Source organism: Mrakia frigida (genome assembly GCF_051309035.1).
Source record: "Mrakia frigida strain ATCC 22029 unplaced genomic scaffold BDY24scaffold_16, whole genome shotgun sequence".
Taxonomy (NCBI): Eukaryota; Fungi; Basidiomycota; class Tremellomycetes; order Cystofilobasidiales; family Mrakiaceae; genus Mrakia; species Mrakia frigida.
The window spans coordinates 430,537-450,041 of record NW_027481265.1 but is presented as its reverse complement, the minus strand read 5'-3'; the positions used below and the strand labels follow the sequence as shown (position 1 = coordinate 450,041).

At 54.5% G+C, this 19,505-nt stretch overlaps 7 protein-coding genes across 7 annotated transcripts; 2 read left to right on the top strand and 5 right to left on the bottom strand.

The window, feature by feature from the left end:
- The first annotated feature begins 1,376 nt into the window (after positions 1–1,376).
- Positions 1,377–3,077, top strand: BDY24DRAFT_351657 (60S ribosomal protein I1-a). The gene is made up of 6 exons (XM_076637721.1): positions 1,377–1,630; positions 1,768–1,874; positions 1,961–2,101; positions 2,187–2,379; positions 2,494–2,545; positions 2,632–3,077. Exons 1-6 carry the CDS (start codon positions 1,476–1,478, stop codon positions 2,647–2,649), a joined length of 666 nt encoding a protein of 221 aa, XP_076496519.1. The 5' UTR covers positions 1,377–1,475; the 3' UTR covers positions 2,650–3,077.
- A 48-nt stretch (positions 3,078–3,125) lies between these two features.
- BDY24DRAFT_441594 (uncharacterized protein) lies at positions 3,126–5,838 on the top strand (the record flags this gene model as incomplete). The annotated part of the gene is made up of 4 exons (XM_076644628.1): positions 3,126–3,158; positions 3,238–3,446; positions 3,533–4,890; positions 4,966–5,838. The coding sequence occupies exons 2-4, from the start codon at positions 3,239–3,241 to the stop codon at positions 5,836–5,838; spliced, it is 2,439 nt and encodes an 812-aa protein (XP_076496518.1). The 5' UTR covers positions 3,126–3,158; position 3,238.
- Positions 5,839–5,997: 159 nt separating this feature from the next.
- Positions 5,998–7,150, bottom strand: BDY24DRAFT_66279 (RNA recognition motif domain-containing protein). Its single transcript, XM_076645046.1, has 6 exons — positions 6,873–7,150; positions 6,733–6,800; positions 6,592–6,644; positions 6,491–6,517; positions 6,248–6,415; positions 5,998–6,183 (listed from the first exon to the last, which is right to left on the bottom strand). The coding sequence occupies exons 1-6, from the start codon at positions 6,972–6,974 to the stop codon at positions 6,158–6,160; spliced, it is 444 nt and encodes a 147-aa protein (XP_076496517.1). The 5' UTR covers positions 6,975–7,150; the 3' UTR covers positions 5,998–6,157.
- Positions 7,151–9,178: 2,028 nt separating this feature from the next.
- BDY24DRAFT_66235 (uncharacterized protein) lies at positions 9,179–11,128 on the bottom strand. Its single transcript, XM_076645045.1, has 5 exons — positions 10,737–11,128; positions 10,073–10,655; positions 9,583–10,002; positions 9,399–9,507; positions 9,179–9,316 (listed from the first exon to the last, which is right to left on the bottom strand). Exons 1-5 carry the CDS (start codon positions 10,754–10,756, stop codon positions 9,303–9,305), a joined length of 1,146 nt encoding a protein of 381 aa, XP_076496516.1. The 5' UTR covers positions 10,757–11,128; the 3' UTR covers positions 9,179–9,302.
- BDY24DRAFT_66219 (BRCT domain-containing protein) lies at positions 11,129–13,243 on the bottom strand. Its single transcript, XM_076645044.1, has 6 exons — positions 13,031–13,243; positions 12,749–12,865; positions 12,590–12,678; positions 12,429–12,516; positions 11,944–12,356; positions 11,129–11,855 (listed from the first exon to the last, which is right to left on the bottom strand). Exons 2-6 carry the CDS (start codon positions 12,788–12,790, stop codon positions 11,501–11,503), a joined length of 987 nt encoding a protein of 328 aa, XP_076496515.1. The 5' UTR covers positions 12,791–12,865; positions 13,031–13,243; the 3' UTR covers positions 11,129–11,500.
- A 158-nt stretch (positions 13,244–13,401) lies between these two features.
- On the bottom strand, positions 13,402–15,730 carry BDY24DRAFT_66093 (HAD-like domain-containing protein). Its single transcript, XM_076645043.1, has 7 exons — positions 15,460–15,730; positions 15,124–15,260; positions 14,680–14,766; positions 14,498–14,582; positions 14,016–14,323; positions 13,751–13,908; positions 13,402–13,669 (listed from the first exon to the last, which is right to left on the bottom strand). Exons 1-7 carry the CDS (start codon positions 15,565–15,567, stop codon positions 13,533–13,535), a joined length of 1,020 nt encoding a protein of 339 aa, XP_076496514.1. The 5' UTR covers positions 15,568–15,730; the 3' UTR covers positions 13,402–13,532.
- Positions 15,731–15,941: 211 nt separating this feature from the next.
- On the bottom strand, positions 15,942–19,352 carry TPD3 (protein phosphatase 2A structural subunit TPD3). The gene is made up of 12 exons (XM_076640580.1): positions 19,262–19,352; positions 19,092–19,109; positions 18,873–18,938; positions 18,309–18,577; positions 17,933–18,181; positions 17,615–17,857; positions 17,418–17,532; positions 17,098–17,343; positions 16,685–17,022; positions 16,383–16,608; positions 16,261–16,311; positions 15,942–16,161 (listed from the first exon to the last, which is right to left on the bottom strand). The coding sequence occupies exons 3-12, from the start codon at positions 18,904–18,906 to the stop codon at positions 16,151–16,153; spliced, it is 1,782 nt and encodes a 593-aa protein (XP_076496513.1). The 5' UTR covers positions 18,907–18,938; positions 19,092–19,109; positions 19,262–19,352; the 3' UTR covers positions 15,942–16,150.
- Positions 19,353–19,505: the final 153 nt, after the last annotated feature.

Below are 19,505 nucleotides of genomic sequence, written 5' to 3'. Positions count from 1 at the left end.
AACCGTCATCCTCCAACCCTCCCCGGTCACGTACGCTGCTAAACCGCCTCCTCCACCACCTCAACGACGCAACTCTCTCTACACCCAAGCGTCTAAACCACCACCACCTCCTACCACTTCCTCCACTACAGTCAGCTTGCTGAATCGGCACGCGTCTCTCTCCTCAGCCGCTGCGTCTCGCTCGTCCTCTCGCCACTCTCAAACTACCCAAGACCCCTTGAAGGACGGCTTGCGAGCGATGGAGCAAGGCGTAGGGTGGTTGAAGGGTGTGGCGGTGACTTCGGCGGGGAGGGTGGCTAGTGCGAGTAGCGCGAAGGGGAGACGCGGAGGAGGGGTGGTGGAGAGGGAGCGGCTGGTTGGGACCGACGACGAGGAGGAGGACGAGGGAGAAGATAGTGGGGAGGAGGAAAGGAGGGTTAGGAGGAGGGAGTTGGAGAGAGAGGAGGGGAGGGGGGAGAGTTGGAGGAGGTTGGATTGAGAGAAGGGACGGGACGGGCGACTGTTCGAGGAGGGGAGTGGGTTTGGATTGGATTGGTTGGGTTTTGAGTGATGAACGACGAACGAACGACGGATAGGTGCCTTTCTTGATTCTTGATCCTTATGTACGACAGTGATGCGATATTTGCTCTTCCTTTCTTGGGGCGGGACGCGACGCGCACTTCTCGACGATGTGAACCACACGGGGAACAGCTGGCGGCTGGTATTTGAGAGGTCAGTGATAGAGAGGGTGATTCGGGCATAAATTTGCAGAGTCGAAATGTCATCGCTTCAGTTGGTTTTATTCTCAGAAAGGAGAGGCAGAGAGGGAGAGAGAGGCGGTCGGGTCTCGATCTTCCTCCCATCCCCTCACTTCGTCCCTTCTTCTTCCTCTCCAGAACCCTCCCACCCGCCGCCAGATCTTACTCAAGCTCGCTACTGGATATTCGAGTCCTGAACGTGAGCTTGTATTCCGCTTCCGAAACACGAGGGAAGGGTGGTTGGACGGGAGAGAGAAGAAAGGAAAGAAAGTTGAAGCTCACCGACTGAGACCTCGCCTCCTCGCTTCCTTCCCGTCGACCCTCCCTCTTTCTGCCACCTTCCATTACACAGCTGTCTCCTTCTCAACCCGGCTGAGACGAGCAGGAGGGAACGGGAGGGGGAGGAGGAGGAAACGACGACGCGACGGCAGCTTTCACCGCCATTGTTTCACTATTTTTGACGACTTTTTGCACGAACAATCTTTACGCGATCTTTACGATACACGATGCTTCTCTTCTTGCTGTATTGGAAAGGAAAGGGAACTAGGAAAGGAGAGCGAAATCCCCTTGACGACCGCGGTCCCCTTCCCAACTCGAAAATCCTCGACGGGCGAAGAAGGAAACCTCCAACACTCATCCAGGTTCGCCCTCCCCCCTCCCCTCCCCTCTGCTCCTCCCTCTCCCCGCTACTACGGAACGAGAGGCTGACCCTTCACCGTCCTATGCACCTTTTCCAGAATGTCCAAACTTTCAGCGTCCAGCGTGCGAGGCTTCATCAACACCCTTCTTGCCCAGTCTTCTCTTCACGAGGAGGGAGGAAAGAAGAGGAACTTCGTTGAGACCATCGAGCTCCAGATCGGTCTCAAGAACTACGATCCCCAGCGTGATAAGCGGTGAGTCTAGTCTCTTCAATGTGTACGAGGAGAGAAGGAGGAGTTGCTGCTGGGAGGGGAAGGGAAGGGAAGGAAGAGGTGGAAGAAGGGAACCCTAGCTCACTTTTCTTCTCCTTCTCTGCCCTCCCTTCCTCTAGATTCTCGGGAACCGTCAAGCTCCCCAACGTCCCCCGACCCAGGATGTCCATCTGCATTCTTGCCGATGCCGCTGATATCGATCGAGCTAAGCAGATCGAGCTCGAGTGTGAGTCCTCCCTCCCTCCCTTTCCTTCCCTCCGCTCCTCCCTTCGAAGCTGACCTTTATTCTCTCCCTTCCTCGCCCTCTCGCAGACATGTCCGTCGATGACTTGAAGAAGCTCAACAAGAACAAGAAGCTCGTCAAGAAGCTCGCTCAGAAGTACCAGACCTTCCTCGCCTCCGAGACCCTCATCAAGCAGATCCCTCGACTGCTCGGTCCTGGTCTTTCCAAGGGTTCGTTCGACCTCCTTACCCTTGCTTCTCTATCGAACTCTAGCTGACCTTCTCGTCTTGTCTCTCTCTTCCTTCGCCCTCACAGCCGGAAAGTTCCCTACTCCCGTCGCCCACGCTGAGGACCTTGGAAACAAGGTCAACGAGGTCAAGTCCACCATCAAGTTCCAGCTTAAGAAGGTCCTCTGTCTCGGTGTCGCCGTCGCTCACTGCGACATGACTGAGGATCAGGTTCTCGCCAACGTCATGCTCAGTGTTAACTTCTTGGTCTCCTTGCTCAAGTGAGTCTTGCTTTCCGTTTCGTTCTCTCCCTCTCGAGGTCGTTCGACCTCCTCTTCCCTTCCTTCGACTCTTGCTGACCTCCTGGCTCCTTCTTCGCCCATCCTCGTTTCCAGGAAGAACTGGCAGAACGTCAAGTCGCTTCACATCAAGTCGACTATGGGCAAGGTGAGCTCAACATCTCGATTTCGGAACCTCTCCTTGCGTTTCAACGAATCGCTGACCTCTCCTCCCCTTCCTTCCCTCCCTCTCAGCCCCTCCGAATCTTCTAAATTCGGTCCCCACCCCCACCCACTTCCCAACTCTCACTCTCCACCTTCTTCACCCCCTCCCTTCTCGCTTCAACCCCTCCTACCCTCTCGGACTTCTCTCGGAACTCTCGCAAACCCCTTCGGACGAAACCCACTTCCTTCACCTCTCGGAAACCTCTGTCACCCAACTGCCTCGCACGCGAACACCCAGCCTTCTTCTTCTTCTCAGGGACACCTTCATTGGTCTTCTCTTTGTGATAGGAGGAAGGTGAGGGAAGCTGGGGGGATTCGGGAGTTGTGTTTTGTGGGATCTATCTCGTTCGTTCTTCCGTTTGCTTTGCCTTTTCTTTAGTCGCTCGGTCGGTTAGATCGGTTCTGTAGTGTTTAGGTTTTCTCCTTTTATACGTCTTCTACCTTTCACCACACGATTCAAAACCGAGATTGGGAAACTATCGAGAGAAGAGAAAGAGAAGAAGGGAGCAAAGGAAGGGGTGTGTCGAGCGAGGGAGTAGGAGCGACGGTGCAACAAGGTGAGTCGTTCGTCTTCGCTTGCTCGGCTCTTGCTCAACTCCTTCGCACGCTGACAGTTATTTCACTCTGTATCTGTAGGATGACTCGAGAAGGAGGAAAAGAAAGTGGTCGAGAGGGCAAGAGAAACGGCCGAAGCGCGTTAAATGAGCTCTCTCCCTTTCTCCCTCCACCCACAACTCTCTCTCCTTCCCCTTCGATGCCCACTCCACCAGAGATCTCTCCCGAGAAGAAGAAGACGCCTAGGAGAGTCGTAGAAGACGTTGGGAGGATCAGGGGAGCTCTGAGCGGTTCGTAGATCAGGCTCCCCTTCTCTCCTCTCTTCCCGTTCCTCTCGAGCTCACCATCTCCTCCCTTCTTTCTTTCGCTCGCACAGATACGACCCATCTTCTCGACTCGTTCAAGGACTCTCTTGGGAGCATCGTGATCGCCAACAAAGCAGCGAAAGCTTCGATCGAGGAGCTGGTGGAGGTGTGCAAGGAGGAGAGGAGGGAGTCAAAGGTGGCGATGGAGAAGATCGGTGAGCTTGCTTCGTTCTCTTCTTGCTCTCTCTCTCGTCTATCTTCGACATCGAACTACTCTCGAGAAGCAGGGGTCTCTTTGGAAAAGCTGATTCCACTTCTCTGTCGTCTCTCAGATCAACACATCCAAAAGCAATCCACCCTCCCCTCCGAACTCGCTTCCCTCAAATCCCTCTCCTCCACTGCCGCTTCCGAACAGTCCCTCACCTCTTCAAGACTCGAGAAGGTGGAACTAGCACTCGCCAACCTCGGCTCTAAACTTGCATCTTCCGAAAACGTACGTCCCTTCGATTTGAGCGCATACACTCCACTCCGCTGCTCCCGCTCATCTTCGTTCTTCCTCCTTCCCCAGTCCTCCACCGAAACCTCCATCGCCAAACTCTCCCAAACCCAGTCGGACCTCTCCACAGCAGTTCTTCAACTCTCCTCGACCGTTACTCAAATCTCTCACTCCCAAACCCAGATCTCTCAAACCCAAGCTCAGATGCTCATTCTCCTCCAACGACTCGACGCTCGCCCATCCGCTCCTCACTCGGGTTCAGGAGTCACTCCGCCTCCGAACATCTACGTCAAGATTATGGATGGAGTGGCGGGAGTGATTGAAGGGTCGGAGAGGAAGAGGAGAAGGGAATGGGACGAAGGGTCGGCGCGAGGAGGGAGCACGTCGAGTGAGGAGAACGAGGGAGAGGGACGCCGAGGGAGGAGTGAGTCGGCTATCAGGAGTGACGAGGAGGGAAGGGAAGAAAAGAGGCTGAGAAGGACGGAGGGAGAAGTTCCTGGGTTGGAGATGGAGGAGGAAGAGGTCGATCAGATCGCGTCGTCGTCCTCGGTTCAAGGAGACGGAAACGGAGTCGCTTCAGTCCACAACGACCGTCCTCCCTTCGGATCCGAATCCGTTCAAAACGCTTCTCCGGTGATGGGAAGTGGTTCAGGTCGGAGAGACCATCGTGGTCGCGAAGGAATCGTTTCCTCGTTCCTCCTTGAAATCGAATCCTCCAGCCCTCTCGAACCTCACTCCTCTCCTGGAACATACCCGGCTCATCAAGAAGCACCCCACTCGATCTCCCTCACTCTTCCGAATCGAGGATCGTCGTTGTCTGCTGCTGGATCGTCGCCTCGAGGAGAGAAGCAGGAGCCGGTGTCGACGACTTCGAGCGCGTCGAAGAAGAAGCCGTTGGTGAGGAGGAAGAAGAAGGAGACCCAGGATGAGGATGTGAGTTGACTCTTCTCGAGCATCTGCATCTTTTGCCGCTGATTCTGTCATCCATGCTATTCGTTTCCCTCGCAGATCGTTCCCTTCGATCCCTCTTCCAACTCTTCTCTCGTCGAATCTCCCTTCGCGTCGAAATCAAAGGCGACCACCTCGTCCCAAGCCGGAACACCAACTCCAACTGCCAAGCCGCTCTCCAACCACAACTCGAACCGTTCTCCTCCCGGCTCTTTCGTCGCAGGCCCCTCCAAGACCGTCGTCGCGTTCGAACGTCTCTTTCCTCCCACTCCTTCCCTCTCAGCTTCTTCCCTCGCCGTCCCCACCAAACCAGCATCCTCTCACCTCGGAACGAGTTCTTCCATCTCGCCTTTTGGACCAGGGCTCTCCAAAATCCTCGCAGCAACAGCAACGTCCTCCAAACCACCCGTCGTCGGCTTCCGATCTTCCTCTTCCATCGTACAGCCCAACCTCGTCTCCCCTCTCCCTACCTCATTCTCGAAACCACCCACTCAAGCCTCAGCCACAACAGGTCGTCGTCACCGGATCCTCATCGCAGAAGAAGACGACGCCTCCCTCTCCCAATCTGCCTCTGCGTCGCAGAGGATCCCTTGGGTCAGCGAACCAGTCCTCATCTCCAAACCAGCATCGGCTCGACCTACGCTTCCCCCTCTTTCTTCCCAAGACGCCAACGGCTACTCCATCACTCCTCCGTCCGGTCTTCCTCCCTTCCAGTCGAAGAAGAAGCGGATGCTTTTGTTGGAGGGAGGTTCGACTCAGGAGGACGACGACGAGGAGGATGAGACGATGGACGTTGATGGTGCAGGGATGGGAAGGAGTGGAGGGGGAGGAGGTGGTAGAGGAGATGCTGGATTGCAGGCTTTGGAGAAGGCGATGAGGGAGGATGACCAGGAGGGGATTGGGAGTCAGGGAGCTGGGAGTCTGGGTGCTTGACGATAGGAGAGAAAATGCATAGTTGATAGCTGTGTTTAGCGATGTGATGACTGGCCTCTAGTGACTTCGTTGGCGAGGCTCTGCGAGAGGGAGGAAGGGAGGAACGAAGAACAGAGACGCGTCGCGACGCCTCGTACTAGAGCATCTCAAGCGGGAAGAACCGTTCTCGACAGCGGTGAGAGACGTTAAACAACAGGAAGTATCTTAAAAAAATACATTGAAGACTGTTATGGACCGAGAAGTACAGAGAGGGTAAGAACGAACGAGCGACGAGCAACGGGGACGAGACGAGCAGAAAACAAAGCCTTCCTCGACGACCTCAGACCTGGTCCATCCTCAGTTTCCCTGATCAAAAAAAGAAGGGGTGTCATTACCTTCGCTTCGTCGAGCTTCAGCGTCAGGAACTCACCTCTCTTCGGATCGAACGCGTCGTCGTTCTTTCGCTTCCTCTTGGGCGACGGCGAGCTGGGTGCAGGGATCGATGGCTTCGCTTTATGTAGCTGGGTTGGAGCTGGGTGTGTTGGTTCGGGGATCTCAGCGAAGACGATGCTGAGTTTGCGTTTGGCGAGGTAGGAACCTGTTCGTGTTGACGTCGACAGACGGAGAGAATCAGGTCGGAAGAACGAGAAGAGGAGGAAGAGGTTGTGCTTACCGTCGAGAACGATGTGAGCTTCTTTAGCTGAAGTCAATGAATAAAAAGGCGATCAGGCTCGTTGGCGAAAGGAAAGGAAAAAGAAGCGCGTCGTCGCTCACCGTGCTCTGCCTCCTTGAAAGTCACGAAGGCGTAGGCACAGAGGATTCGGATTCTGCAAGGGAGATGAAGAGAGAATGAAGTTAAAAAGTGTCAGTTCCTCCGATTGAATCCTCGATTCGAATGAAGGAGGAAAGGCGCACTCATCCAAAGAACCGGACGGCTCGAAGTGTTGCTGAATCTGAGTCATGGAGCAGGACTTGTCGATAGGCTGCTCGTCCAGGGTCAAACAGAACAGCCGTCAGTCTACAATCACTCGAGCTGAGGTAGCAGAGCTACGTGCTGCAATGAAGAGCGTTCGTTCTGATCTCCTCCTCGGACCAAACCCAGGCTTCTTTTCAGCCTTCCACCGTGCGGATCTCGTATCGACCTTGGCGAAGCCCATGTGAGTAAGAGTGCATCCGAGGAATTGACTCGAGCTGAAGAGCTTGGCGAGGAAGGCTGAGGAAAGAAAGAGCGGAGAAGACGTGAGCCGGAAGAGAAGGGAGACGCGACGCGACGCGACGAGGGAACAGCGTCACTGTGGAGCAAGCAGGCTGACCGTCAACGGGGTGATCCATCGTAACCATCGCACTTCTCGTCGATGAGTTGGGTCGCTTGGAATTGAAGACTCGAGATCTGGTGAAGAATGGCGAGGGAGTCAGTCTTCAGAAACGTGTCAACTAAACTGGGGAGGCGACTCACGAGAGAACAACTCCGAACTGAGAGAAATGCTTTTCGAGATCACTCACTGAGAGATGAGCATCGCACTGTACCAAAGAGAGTCAGCTGAGCGTACGAAACTTCCATGAAACGAAGAGATCTCTCACCTCGATGAACAGAGTCGTTGGATCTGCCAGCTCTCCTGTACTGAACCTCATCGTTTTCCCAGGGGTCACGGGCAGAGCAGCGAGAACATTCTTATCTATCATCAGGTAAGCGTGCTGAACGAGCTCGAAGTCGATCTCCGGGTTGCTGAAGAAAGAGTGAGGAAAGAGCGAAAGAAAGAGAATGCTTCGGTCAACGGACGTCGTGTCAGTGAACGAGCGAGAATCGAGGCGAGACTCACAAGCCAAGCCTAGGACAAGGTACTTCGATGGTTGTTATCGTTGGAGTAGTGGATGTAGAAGAGGAAGAGGTACCGAAGGCTGTAGAAGCGAGGGATTGGCTTCGATTGCGAGAGGACGACGACGGCGCCGATCTGTTGAGTGGATTGGAAGAGAGGTCAGATCTCGAAGGTCTGCCTTATCGAATAATCTCTACGCATACCTATCCACCATAGAACTTCCAATTCCGAGAGATCTGACCGAAGGGAGGGTCTTCGATGAGCTCGGAACGACGCGTTCGGTTCCGATTCATCGAAGCTCGAAACGAACTCACCCTGAAACCCCCTCCGACTTCCCATTCTTAGCATGATCAGCCCATACATCCCTCCTATCCCTGCTGACCCTCAAAAACGCTTGGTCAAAACCCTGAAAGCGCCAGAATCCAAAGGGGGAAAGACGCACTCGTTCCTCGCCTCCTCCTCCCTCCTCCTCCCCTTCTCCCCACCTTCCATCAAACCTCTCTTCGCACCCTCCCCAGAAGCCATCGAGCTCCCAACCTGTACGTTCAGCAATTCAAGTTCAGCGAGAGCGTTGTAGCATCTGGAGGGAACAACGAAGCTCGAGGTCAGCTTCAAAAGAAGGAGCGAGAGTGGTGAGCTCGCGGACTCCTCCCTCTCTGGATTGAGCTCGTGAAGGGGACAGCGAAGAACGCACTCCAGCTCAACTTCATCCATTCCTTCTGTAGGATCTGGTTCGTCGAAGAGACAGAGAGCCATGTTGTTCTTAGGATCTGAGGAGGGAGGAAAGAGAGGGGGGGGGAGAAGGAGGAGGACGGTGGAGCTGATCAGCCTGACTTCATTCGTTCGACGCTGCCCTCCTCTCGCTCTTCGCTGGCTGATATCGAGAGATAGGACTCACGAAAATAAGATCAAGTGACGAGGGGAAAAAAGGGAGAGGAGGAGGCTCGTCGTGGTCGCGGTTGAAGGTCGAAGAGAACGAAAGCTCAGCTTCACTGAACTCGTCCCCTCGGTTGGCGACACTTTGCTTTCGCCTCCGACACAACGGCGAGGATATTCTCCTGCCCGTCTCGTAGCTAAGATACGCAGAGATCTCATCACATAGCAAGCACATGAAACTTCCAGGTCTGTCCTCCCTTTATCAACCCAAACCGAAGACAAAAAACAAGTCAGTCTCGTCTCGTCTCCTCTCCCTCCTCCTCCCTCTTTTCTTCGTCTACCAAACGAAGCCCACTCACCGGCTCTCCCTTCTCCGTAACAACCAAATGCTCCCCATCTAGCATCACTCCTTCACACCTCCTCACTCCCTCGGGAAGCTTCACCACTCCTTCCCTGAAAGGCAGAGCCGTCGTCACGTCCTTTCGGAAAGTGTGCCCAGCTCCAGTCTTCGCGAAGACTTTGGTTGGGGAGGTAACGAGGTGCATGGCTCCGTCGTTGGGAACGGGTTCGTCGGGGAGAGGAGGTTCTTGGTGATCGGAGGCGGTGGAGGTGGTGGAGGTGGTTTCCCAAGAGGAGGAAGAGGAAGGCGAAGAGGTGGAAGGTTTGGAAGAGGAGGGTTGGGTTTGGGTCGAGGGACGTTTTCCGAATCGATAAGGAGCGAAATCCCTCAGGACGATGTCTTGATTCGTGGGAACTGGACCAGAAGATCGATGGGAGATGGTTCGGTAGCCTTCAACGAAAGTGACCTGCGGGAAACGAAAAAAGACGCGACGCGACAGTCAGTTTCTCGCCTCTTCTCCTCCCCAAGAAAACCGAAAACACGACGACTCACCCAAGATCTCTGCACCGGAATCTCCGCCTCAAACAACCTGCACTCGTTCACTCCCCATTCCTCCCACTCCAACGGCTGTTCTCTCACCATCTTCGGTCCAGCACCCTCCTCCTCCCCTCTCCTCGCCTTTTCCTCGTACCGCTCCACCTCCTCCACCAACCCATCCCTCAACATATGCACATAGAACAGCCTGTTCCCCGCCAGTAGATCAAACTCCAACACTCCCTTCCTCGGATCCGTCGTGTGAGGCCTTCTCCTCCTTTCCGGTCCTCCAAAAACGAAGGGAGTGTTGGACGAAGGAGGATCGGGACGGATATCGAGGAGCATGATAGGCTGGGAGAGAGCCTCTCTGTGGAGAGCAGGGAAGAGGCGGGAGGAGATTTCGGTGGGGAGGAGGGAGCGACGAGGTGGGGGTGGGAGGGGAAGGGAGGTTGAGCGGTGGGTGGGAGGGGAGGGGAGGAGGAAAGAGGAAGGAGAGGAGAGGTGGTAGGTTATGAGGATGGGACAGATGCCGTTGACGGTGAAGCCTAGGAGGGTGTAGGACCTGGGAGTGAGGAGAGAGATGGAGGGGTAGACGAGAGTTTCCGGGACGGGGAGACGCTGGAAGAGGAGAAGGGAAGATCAGCTCTCGAAACACGCGTCTCGTTTCACCTCGTCTGGTCGAACTCACCGAAATCTCCTCCCCAGTCTTCCAATCCCAACAAATCACCACTTCCATCTCCAACTCTGTAACCGTATTCGAAACCAAGCACACCAACGTCCCTTCCAACACCTGCAACAGCATCCGTCCGCTCTCCACTCCCTCCACGCTCGTCTCCTGCGTTCCATAAACCGCTCCCGGCAGGGTCACGTCGACTTCCAGAATCTGTTTCTTGACATCTTCTCTAGGTTTTCCTTGCATGTCCATGAGGTGAATCTGGTAGAGTGGTTTCCGACCTTTCGTTCCGTTCGAGGCTCGAGTTGCGAGGACGATGAGGTCCTGTCCTGGATCAAGGGTCAGGTCTAAGAAGGGACCGAGATTGAAGTCGAGGGTGACGGGAGAAGAGGATGGGTCGGTGGGTTCTGGAGAGTCGACGACGGGTGGAGGTGGGGAGATGGGTCGAGCGGAGGGCGACGAGGTGGGGAGGGAAGGAAGCGGATGAAGTTGAATCGAGCAAGGTCGCAGATGGTCGATCTCACTTGGAGTTGCGTCCTTGGGAGCGAGATAGTTGGTTCCTCGGATGAAGATGGATCCTTGGAGTTCATAGATGGTCCTAAAAGTACGCAAAGAACGTCACGAGTCAGTGAGGAGACGAACGAAGGTCGAAGGGGAAGGAGAAGGAAGCTCAACTCACGATTCCCTCTGCACCTCCATCTTCTGCCATTCCCCTTCCCTCTTCTCCCAATTCCGTTCCCTCTGCTCCAACAGACCCAATCGTTCAGCTACAGGGAAGAAATCGTCTTGGTCCTGAGTAGCCACGTCGCCGTAGCGCTCGCAGGCCAACGAATAGCGGAGAGTGCTCGATTGGACGAAGGCGTGGAAGAACGAAGAGACGAGTTGGATTTCGAGGAGATCCAGGGGTGGGAGATAGGTGCAGATCTATAGAAAGTGAACAAAAAGATTAGATCGTTGAGGAGAGACTGAGGAAGAGAAGAAGGACTCGCCTTGAGGATGAGCTCGGAAGGGAGGTCGAGAAGTTCGATTCGCGGTCTCATCTCTGTAGAATCTTCGGGAGAGGGGGGTTGAGGTTGAGGTTGAGGTGTGCTCTGTAAAGATGGAAAATATCAGCTCCTGCTTTGAGCTATAGAAAAGAGAGGGAGGAGCTCACAACTTTCTTTCCCATGGGAAGGTGGACGTCGAGGGGAACTCGAGAAAGGGACGAACATGACGAGTTTCGATTTCGCTCTTTCCTTGACGACCGTCCTTCAGAGAAGGAAAGGAACTCACTCGAGCTGAGAGATGAGCTTAGAAGTAGGTACACGAGACGACTCTCAGAAATCGATTCAGAAAGGCTGCCGCTTCTTGCTAGGAACCGTCCCCGTCTCACCTCTCCTTTGGACCTTCCTCTTCCTTTTCTTCCGACCATTTTTCCTCTTCTGTTTCACTACTATTCATTCATCAACTCCCTTCAAAACTCCCCTCAAGCTCCTTCGCCCAAGCTTCCATCTCTCCAGCGTCTCCTTCCGTCCCCGTCTCGCTCCCTCCATCGCTCTCATCCCCAAACAGTCCCTCCTCGTCCTCCTCCTCATCGTCGTCCTCCATCCCATTCGGACTCGAGGGTTGACTTGGTTCTCGAGACTGAGGTTGCGAGTTCGAAGCAGGATCCATCCGTGAGCGTTTGGGCATGGGATTCGAAGGCCGGGAGGAAGACGCAGAAGGATCCGTTGGGTCCGAGGGTGTAGAGAGGGTGGAGGAAGGACGTGGTCGTTTACGACCGTTGGAAGTGGTGGAGAGGGAGCGGGAGGAGGATATACTGAAGGCACGAAAGTATGAGGGAGTCAGGATGAGGCAGGGAAAGAAGAATGGAGAAAGAAAAGACAGGAAGGGACGACGCGACTGACCTCTCCGTTTCACTGACATCTCCACCCTCATCCGACGACTCATCCAAAAACTCATCCAGCTCCCGATCCGCCTGGCCCCAATCCAACCCTCCAAGATCTATATCCCCTACCACCTCTTCGAGGTCTTCGTCCACCACCTCGTCGCCCTCTGCGACCTCCCCGTCTTCCTTCGTGCTGACGCTCGAGCTCGGCTGCAGAGGAGCGGTTCCGTTCAGTTGGGTGGAAGGAGGATCGATGGGAGGTGTGGTTGAACGTGGAGAAGATTCCGGTGGCGCGGGCGGGATGAGAAGGTAATCTTCCTCTTCGAGTCGACGGAATTCAGCGATGGAGTCGATGAGCCACGAGGGGTGGACGATCTTGATGGTGGATTTGTAAGGTGGTTTGGAAGCTTCTTGGACTTTGAGAGTCCCTTCCTGTTGAGACGAAGCAGTGCGAAGAGGAGTCAGAAGAGAAAAGAACGAGGGAGGACAGACGCGGGAACGAACCTGTTTCGCAAGAAGATGAGTGACCTTCTCCGAGAGCTGCTTCTCGCACGACGCTCCGTAGGTTTTTGCGAGCTGCCAGATCTCGGTCCTGAGGTCAAAAACGACAAGCGGTCAGAACCAGTCCTTGAGAGAAGATTTGAAGGAAGAGGGAGAGGGCTCACGATTCAGGAGGAGCTCCCAACGGGATCACACCAGAAAAGAGGAGCCGACAGCCTCGAAGGACATTGGCTTTCAGTTGATCGAGGATGATCTGTTGAAAAGCACGGGGCAACGAAAGGTCAGCGAGACGAAATCGAAGAGGAAAGGGGGGAAAGACACACCTTCACGTCCGGCGGCGACGACGAGCTACTCTTCGACTTCATCGGCGTCCCGTTGGCGAGTTTGGCTTTGCGACGATCGTGAGAGTCGTAGTAATCGTGGTGGATCTCTCGAAGGATCTGTCGGATCGCAAAAAAGACAAGGAAAGGGGAGTCAGTTCGACGCGTCAAGCTCTTTCTCGCCTCTCCTCCTTCTCGAATCCGACCCTTCTTTGCACCTCCCCTTCCATCGGGGACCCAGAAAAGGCAAGATCCTGGGTTAAGAAGAAAAAAAAGCGAACTCACTCCATCAAGCCTCTCCAGCTCATCATCCTCACTCCTCAGCAACGCTCTCCCTCTCCCTCCGTGCTCAACCGCACTCCCACCGTCGTCCTCCTCACTCCCACTACTTCCCTCGGCTTCAGCAGCCGCTTCCTCCTCCTCCAGCTTCTCCTGCTGCTTCGCCAGACTCCTCTCTCCGATCTGATCCTCAATCACATGAAGTTGAGCCTCGGCGAGATGCTCTGCGTCCTCTGCTGTTGGTAGGATCAGACTCGACTCGGAGGTTGATGGATCGGCCGACGAAGAAGCCGGAGAAGGTGATGAAGTTGAGGTGGAGGTGGAAGAAGTCGTTTTGGGCGAGGAAGAAGAGGAGGAGGACGTAGGGTCGAGTGGGGAGGAAGAAGACGAGGGAAGTTTGGGGAGGAAGGACGAGTTGATGTCGCCGATGCCGACGAAGAAGTCGTCTGAGGTGTTCGAACAGAGCGTAGAAAGAGGTCAGAGAAGTAGAGAGGGCGAGGAAAGGAGGCTAAGCAAGATGAAACTCACAAGGGACGACCTTGACGAGATTCCGACTTCCTTCCCAAACATCCGACCGATCATCGATGATCACGACCATGCTCGTGTCGACGGGGAAGAGACGAGCTATGCTTTTCGCTGTCAGACCTGTTGATCGTACGGAGATCAATGAAAATATCAGCTCGTGCTTCAAGGGAGGAGAAAAAAGAGAGAGGACGTCGAACTCACTTCCGCTCTCGTCCCGACTTAGAATCCTCCGTCCAAAGAACTCCCCTTTGGGATCGATAACCTCGCACACCTTCTCAGCGTAAGCTCTCGTTCCCATCGTGTAGACGTGCATCTCGTACAGCTTCGAGAGCTCCTTGAGGAAAGCAGGGAGACCAGGTCTGAACGAACAAAGGGAGGAGAGATCGCGTCAGCATCTCGAGCTCTCACTCTCGTCCATCTTCTCCCTCCCTTCCATCTCCAGTCGACTTCGAAAGCGAAGACCCACCTCGGCTTGATGTAGTACCAACAATCATCCTCCACTCTCCCAGCAGACAAGCCCAACTTGAACCTCCCAACGTCTCTCAACGCTTCCTCGTTAGGGTTCCTCCTTCTTCCCTTTCCTCCCTTCTTGTTCGAGTCCTTCCCCTTCCCTTTGGACTCCGATGTTGGGAGAAGACCGCATTCGTCCATCCATTCCCCGACGGTTGGGTCTACTGTTGCGTGAATGATGGTTTGGTCGAGATCGACGATGAGGGAGAGGCGACGTGTCGAGAGAAGATGGGAGGTGGAGATGTTGTCGAGACGGGAAGCTTCCTGTTGGACGTCAATCCAAATAGCAAAGAACGTCGACGCGAACAGTAGTGGGAGAAAGAAGGAGAAAGTCAGCCTGAGGAGTCCTGTAGAGAAGCAACACCAACAGCGAGACAACAAGAGAGGGACGGGAAGGAACGGGAAGCAGATGTCGAGTTGAAAGAGAGATGGACGAACCTCCAACGAGACCAGCACCGAAGTAGTGTCGTGACTCATTCGTATCGATGCTCTTGAAGCCTGAGAGGGTCCTAAATAATCTGAACTGTGGTCGAGAAAGGGGCAAGGCAAAAACCAACGAACCAAAGAAGTCAGCTTCGGCGGATTGAACCTGCACTCCTCCTTCTCGTCGTCGAACGTACGTTGTAAGATCTTTCCCACAGAGAGCGCAGAGTCCTTCCAGTTGGACGGCGTGGGTGCAAGGTTCTAGGATGTGCAGTAGAGGTTTCCTGGAGAAGTCGAAGGGAGGGAGGGAAGGAGTAAGTTTGGGAGGAAGGGAGAGGAGCCAGAGGTCGTCTGACACTGTCTCCCAGCTCTGGGCTGCCTCGTAACTCCTTGCCTACGAGGGCTGGAAAGATGAAAGTTTTTGTAAACGATCAAAGACTCTACTGAGCGAGCATAGGAGTGTTTGTATCCTACTAGAGACCGATCTAACAACCTCAGAAGGTGGTTGCTAGGTTGCGATTGATCTCGATCTCCCTTCCCTCCCTTCTCCCTTCCTCTCTCGAGCTCAACGCTCCAGCTCCTGGGTCCTCCTTCGTCTCTTCAACCCTCCCCAAACTACACCAAAAGCTGCTCAAACTCACCTTGAATCGATAACGACCTCTCCGACCTTTACGTTCCACCTCGTGAGTTTCCCTTCAATCGGACACTCCCAACTCCCTACTCGTTTCTGAATTCGATGGCGATCATCAGGATCTTTGGCTTCAAAGCTGTATTGAAGCTGCTCATACGTCCAGCACCAGAGGCCGAAGGAAAGGAACGAGCGAGCGTGGTGAGAGACGAGGGAAAGCAGAGGCGAAGGAGAGAGGGAGGGAGGGAGGGAAGGAGAAGGAAAGGTCGCGTCAGGTCTCTCTCTCTCGACTTCTTGTTCTCTCTGCTCTCAGCAGTTCGAGGTATAGATGAAGAAGTAAGGTACTCACCAGGATATCACCCCTCTTGATCTCGTTCCCAGCCTGGATCTTGAGCTGCTGAACGACGATGGGGAAAGGGAGGGTTGGAGGAGGAGGGAGAGCGGTGGAGGAGCTCATTTTCCTGAGAGCTTGGGGTTGGATAGAGGAGGGTTCGAGAGGTGAAGGTGAATGGAGGAGGTGGATGTATCCGTGCCAAGATGCGGTGTTGGTGGTGGCAAAAAGCTGCGGGAGGGGAAGAAGGGGAAGGAAGGAGGGAGGGAAGGGGGAGATGCTGATGGTTTGGAGGTCAACAGAGCTCGAATTGAACCCTGCTTTTGTTCGTCGCTCGTGCTCTGTTTTGCTTCGGACCTTGTTTTGCTTAATACAGTAAGAGCTTCTAGTGGGCCTACAACGAGGATATTCGCAGTTCAACTCGAACCGTCGGGCCAGTTCCGTAGGGACATCTCTTCTCCATCGCTCAACCGAGAACGCGTCGTCGTCGCGACTCCCTGTCGATTCAAACGAGAATGTAATACACCTTGATGAGAGGGAAAGGCAAGGAAGGAGAAAAAAAAAGCAAGAGGGTAGAGAAGAGAAAGATGTAGGGGGAGGGGGAATGCTAGGACTAAGGAGAAACCGAGAAAGGAGAGAGGGAGAGAGCGAAACGAAACGTAAGAAGTGAAAGAAACAAAAGCGAAGCGAGATAGAGAGATCATGATCCTTAGGCTACGACTGTTCACGACACTACCGTCGAAGAGAGAGCAGGCGAAGATGAGAGAGAGACGGAGTCAGTAAGACGAGAGAGAGGGAGGGAGAAGAGAAGAAGCTCACCAGACATGGGCTCGACACCTGTGGTCTTTTCCAAAGCTCGAGACGCGAAATCTGCATGAAACCAAGCCCCCAGAATCAGCTCGAGTCTCGGGAAGGTAGGAAAGGAAGAAATCTCAACTCACATCGAACATCAGGATCGGCATCTCCAGCCAACTTCTCCAGCGCAGGCACAATCTTCCGTCCAGCGATCTCCTGTCCTTCCGGCGACGACGAGAGCGTCACAGCGAGCACCTCCAAAGCCTTAGCGACGTTGAACCGGATGTTGGGGATGGGATCGTTGACGAGTCCGAGAGCGGCGTCGAGCACAGAGTCTCGGATGGTAGCGACGTCGAGGACGGGAGTCATGGTCTGGTCGTTCGAGGAAGAGAAGGAAAGGTCAGTTCGGTGGATTCAAGATCTCGATGTCGAGAGAGAGAGTACTCACGGTGATAGCGAAGACGGTAGTCATTCTGTAGAGGTAGTTTGGATGGGTTCCCATGGCGAGGACCTGAGGAATGATCGTCCGGCTGGCCCACTCGACTCCGAAGACCTCGGTCAACTTCTTGAGGTTGATGGTAGCGGCCTCCCTGATCGAAAAGACGTTGTCTCCGAGCCAGGACATGCAGAGGTTTCCGAGCTTGTCGTCGAAGAACTGGACTCCGAGCTGGGTGGCCAGGAGAGGAATGTACTCGATGATGGCCTGTCGGACTCGCCACTGCTTGTCCTCGGCGAGGTCGATGATGGCGGGGAGAAGGGATTGGGAAAGGAGGTCGATGCCGATGACTGCAGAGAAAACGAGGAAAGTCAGCAACGAGGTCGATGAACGAGAGGCGAAGAAGGAAGGAGGTCGAAGCTCACCTTCGTTGACGAGCTCGAGCTTGCCGATGAGCTGAAGCCTGACGTCGGACTGGTCGTCCTTGAGGAGTTGGAGGAAGAGAGGAAGGAGGTGCTCGATGGTAGCCTCCTTTCCGAGGAGAGGAGCGAGTCCACTGATCTGAGCTCCGAGGGCGGCCTTGACGTGAGGAGAAGCGTCGGCGGCGAGGTCTCGAACGCAAGGAAGGAGTCGAGCGAGGATGACATCTCGGTCGATGAGCTTGGCGAACCCTGGAGTAAGAGAAGAGAGTGAGGTCAGCGGACGAAGTTGGGGAACGAAGAGGGGAGGGAGAAGGAAGACGAACCAGGGATCTGTCCAGCAGCGGCAGTTCGAACCTCAGCCTCGTTGTCCTTGAGCAGCGAAACGAAGGCCTGGACCATCTCGTCTCGAATGATATCCTCTCCAACGGCCGACGCAAGCTGAACAGAAGAACGAATGGAACGTCAAGATACGTTTCGTCGAGTCTGAAAGGTCGACGAGGAAAGAAGAAGATAAACTCACAGCGACAAACTCGTTTCCGACCATGTACCGAACCCTCCAGCTCTTATCTCCGAAGCTGTTCCTCAGGGTAGGAAGCAGGTAGTCCTTGACCTCTTCTGGCGAAAGCTGCTCGGCGATGGCGATGAGGGCGGTGACGGTGAGGAGTCGAACGGAATCCTGGTCGTCCGAGGCGAGTTTGCGGTACATGGGGATGATGTCGGAGAGGAGGAGAGCGTGGGAGTTGACGAAGTTCTTGGCAAAGGGCTGATGAGTCGATAAAGGAAAGATCAGCTCTTGTAGAAACGAGAACAAAAAAGGAAAGAGGGAGAGTAAACGCACTCCGAGTCCCTTCGCGGCAGCTCGTCGAACCATTGGAGTATCGTCTCCACAGAGACCGTTGAACAACCTCCTCATGTCGTCCTTGGCTCCATCGGGAGCGTTTCCGTACACGGGAGCGAAGAGGGAGCAAGCTGAGGTACGGGAGGTGAACCAGTCGCCAGTGGAGAGTCGTTTGAGGAGAGGGAGGTAGTGCTCGGTCAACTGAGCTGGCGAGAGCTGAACTCCGATTTGAGTGAGGGAATCGGAAGCCTGGTAACACCAAAAGATAAAAGAAGAGATGGTAAGCTCTCTCGCTGCTCGAGAACTGCAACTCGAGGTCGAAGCACGAGGACGGAGGGTCGAAGGAAGGGAGAGGAAGGGAAGGAGCAAAACACACCTTCTCCCTGACAAGGGTCTCCTCTACAGCAGCCAAGTTCTCCAACGGTCCCAGCACCAGATGAGCGTACTCCTTTCCTCCGACGTACTCTCCGAAAGCTCCCAACTCCTCAGCAAGAGCGAGGAGGATCTCGTCCTCGTCGTCGAGTTGATCCTGGAGGAAGGGAATGAGCTCCTCTCGAGTTCGCTGAGGTCCGAGGGCGAGAGCGATGGTGGAGAGGCGACGGATGGAAGTGAGACGGAGGGAAACATCGTCGGATTTGAGCTCGTCTGAAAGAGTGGAAGAAAGGCAGAAAGGAAGAGAGGGAAGAGAGGTCAGCGTGTTTGAGATGAAGAGGAGAGGAGGAAGGGCAGGTCGAGCTTTGGGTTCACGCGAGAGCATGGTCCAAAGAAGGAGCCAGGGTGACGCCTTCTGTCTATCTCCTCGTGTGCATGTATGCGTAGAGCTGGAAGTCTCTGCTGGAGCGTGTAGCAGGCTCTTGAGTGGGATAGTGGGCGATGGGATGGAGGGAAGGTGGAAGAGGAGGGAAGAAGGGGGAGGAGAAAGAGGAGCGATCGAACGAACCTATCAGGACGGCAATGGGGAAGATGTCGGCCATGTTGGAAGGCTTAGGATGAAGGATACGAGCTACTGGAGTGGTCGAGGAGGGAAGATTTGGACGAGGGAGGGAGAGAGGAGGAGGGGTTGTTGAAAGATGACGGCGGAAGGAAGCGAAGGAAGGGCAGGTCAGCTTGAGCTCGTCTCGATATAGAAAGAGGATGAAGCAGACGAGCATGTACTTACCTGGACAAGGGTATGAAGCTTTTGTATATGGAAGTGGGAGGGAAGGAGGAGACGGGGGAGGCAGGAGGTCGCGAGGAAAGAAGGAGGAAGCGATGGTGACAAAAGATGAGCTTTCTCGTCCCTTAGTTCGCAGAAACCAGTATGTTTTGGAGTCAGAGAGTGTTACTTACCTTCCTGTGTTCGTTACTCTACGAGTCTGAGGTGTGGATGGGGAGGAAGAGGGGAAAGAGAGGCAGGGAGGGGAGGGAAGAGAGATGTGGGTGAGGTCGAACGAGAGGAGGGCTTAAGGAGAGAAAGGGTAAAGGGGGGTCGAATTTCGGACACATTTTTTTCTCGTAGGTATCGTCGATGATCAGGGAAAGGGTTCTTCGCATCTAAGCATCGAACAATCTCAAAAAAAGAAACAAAGAAAAA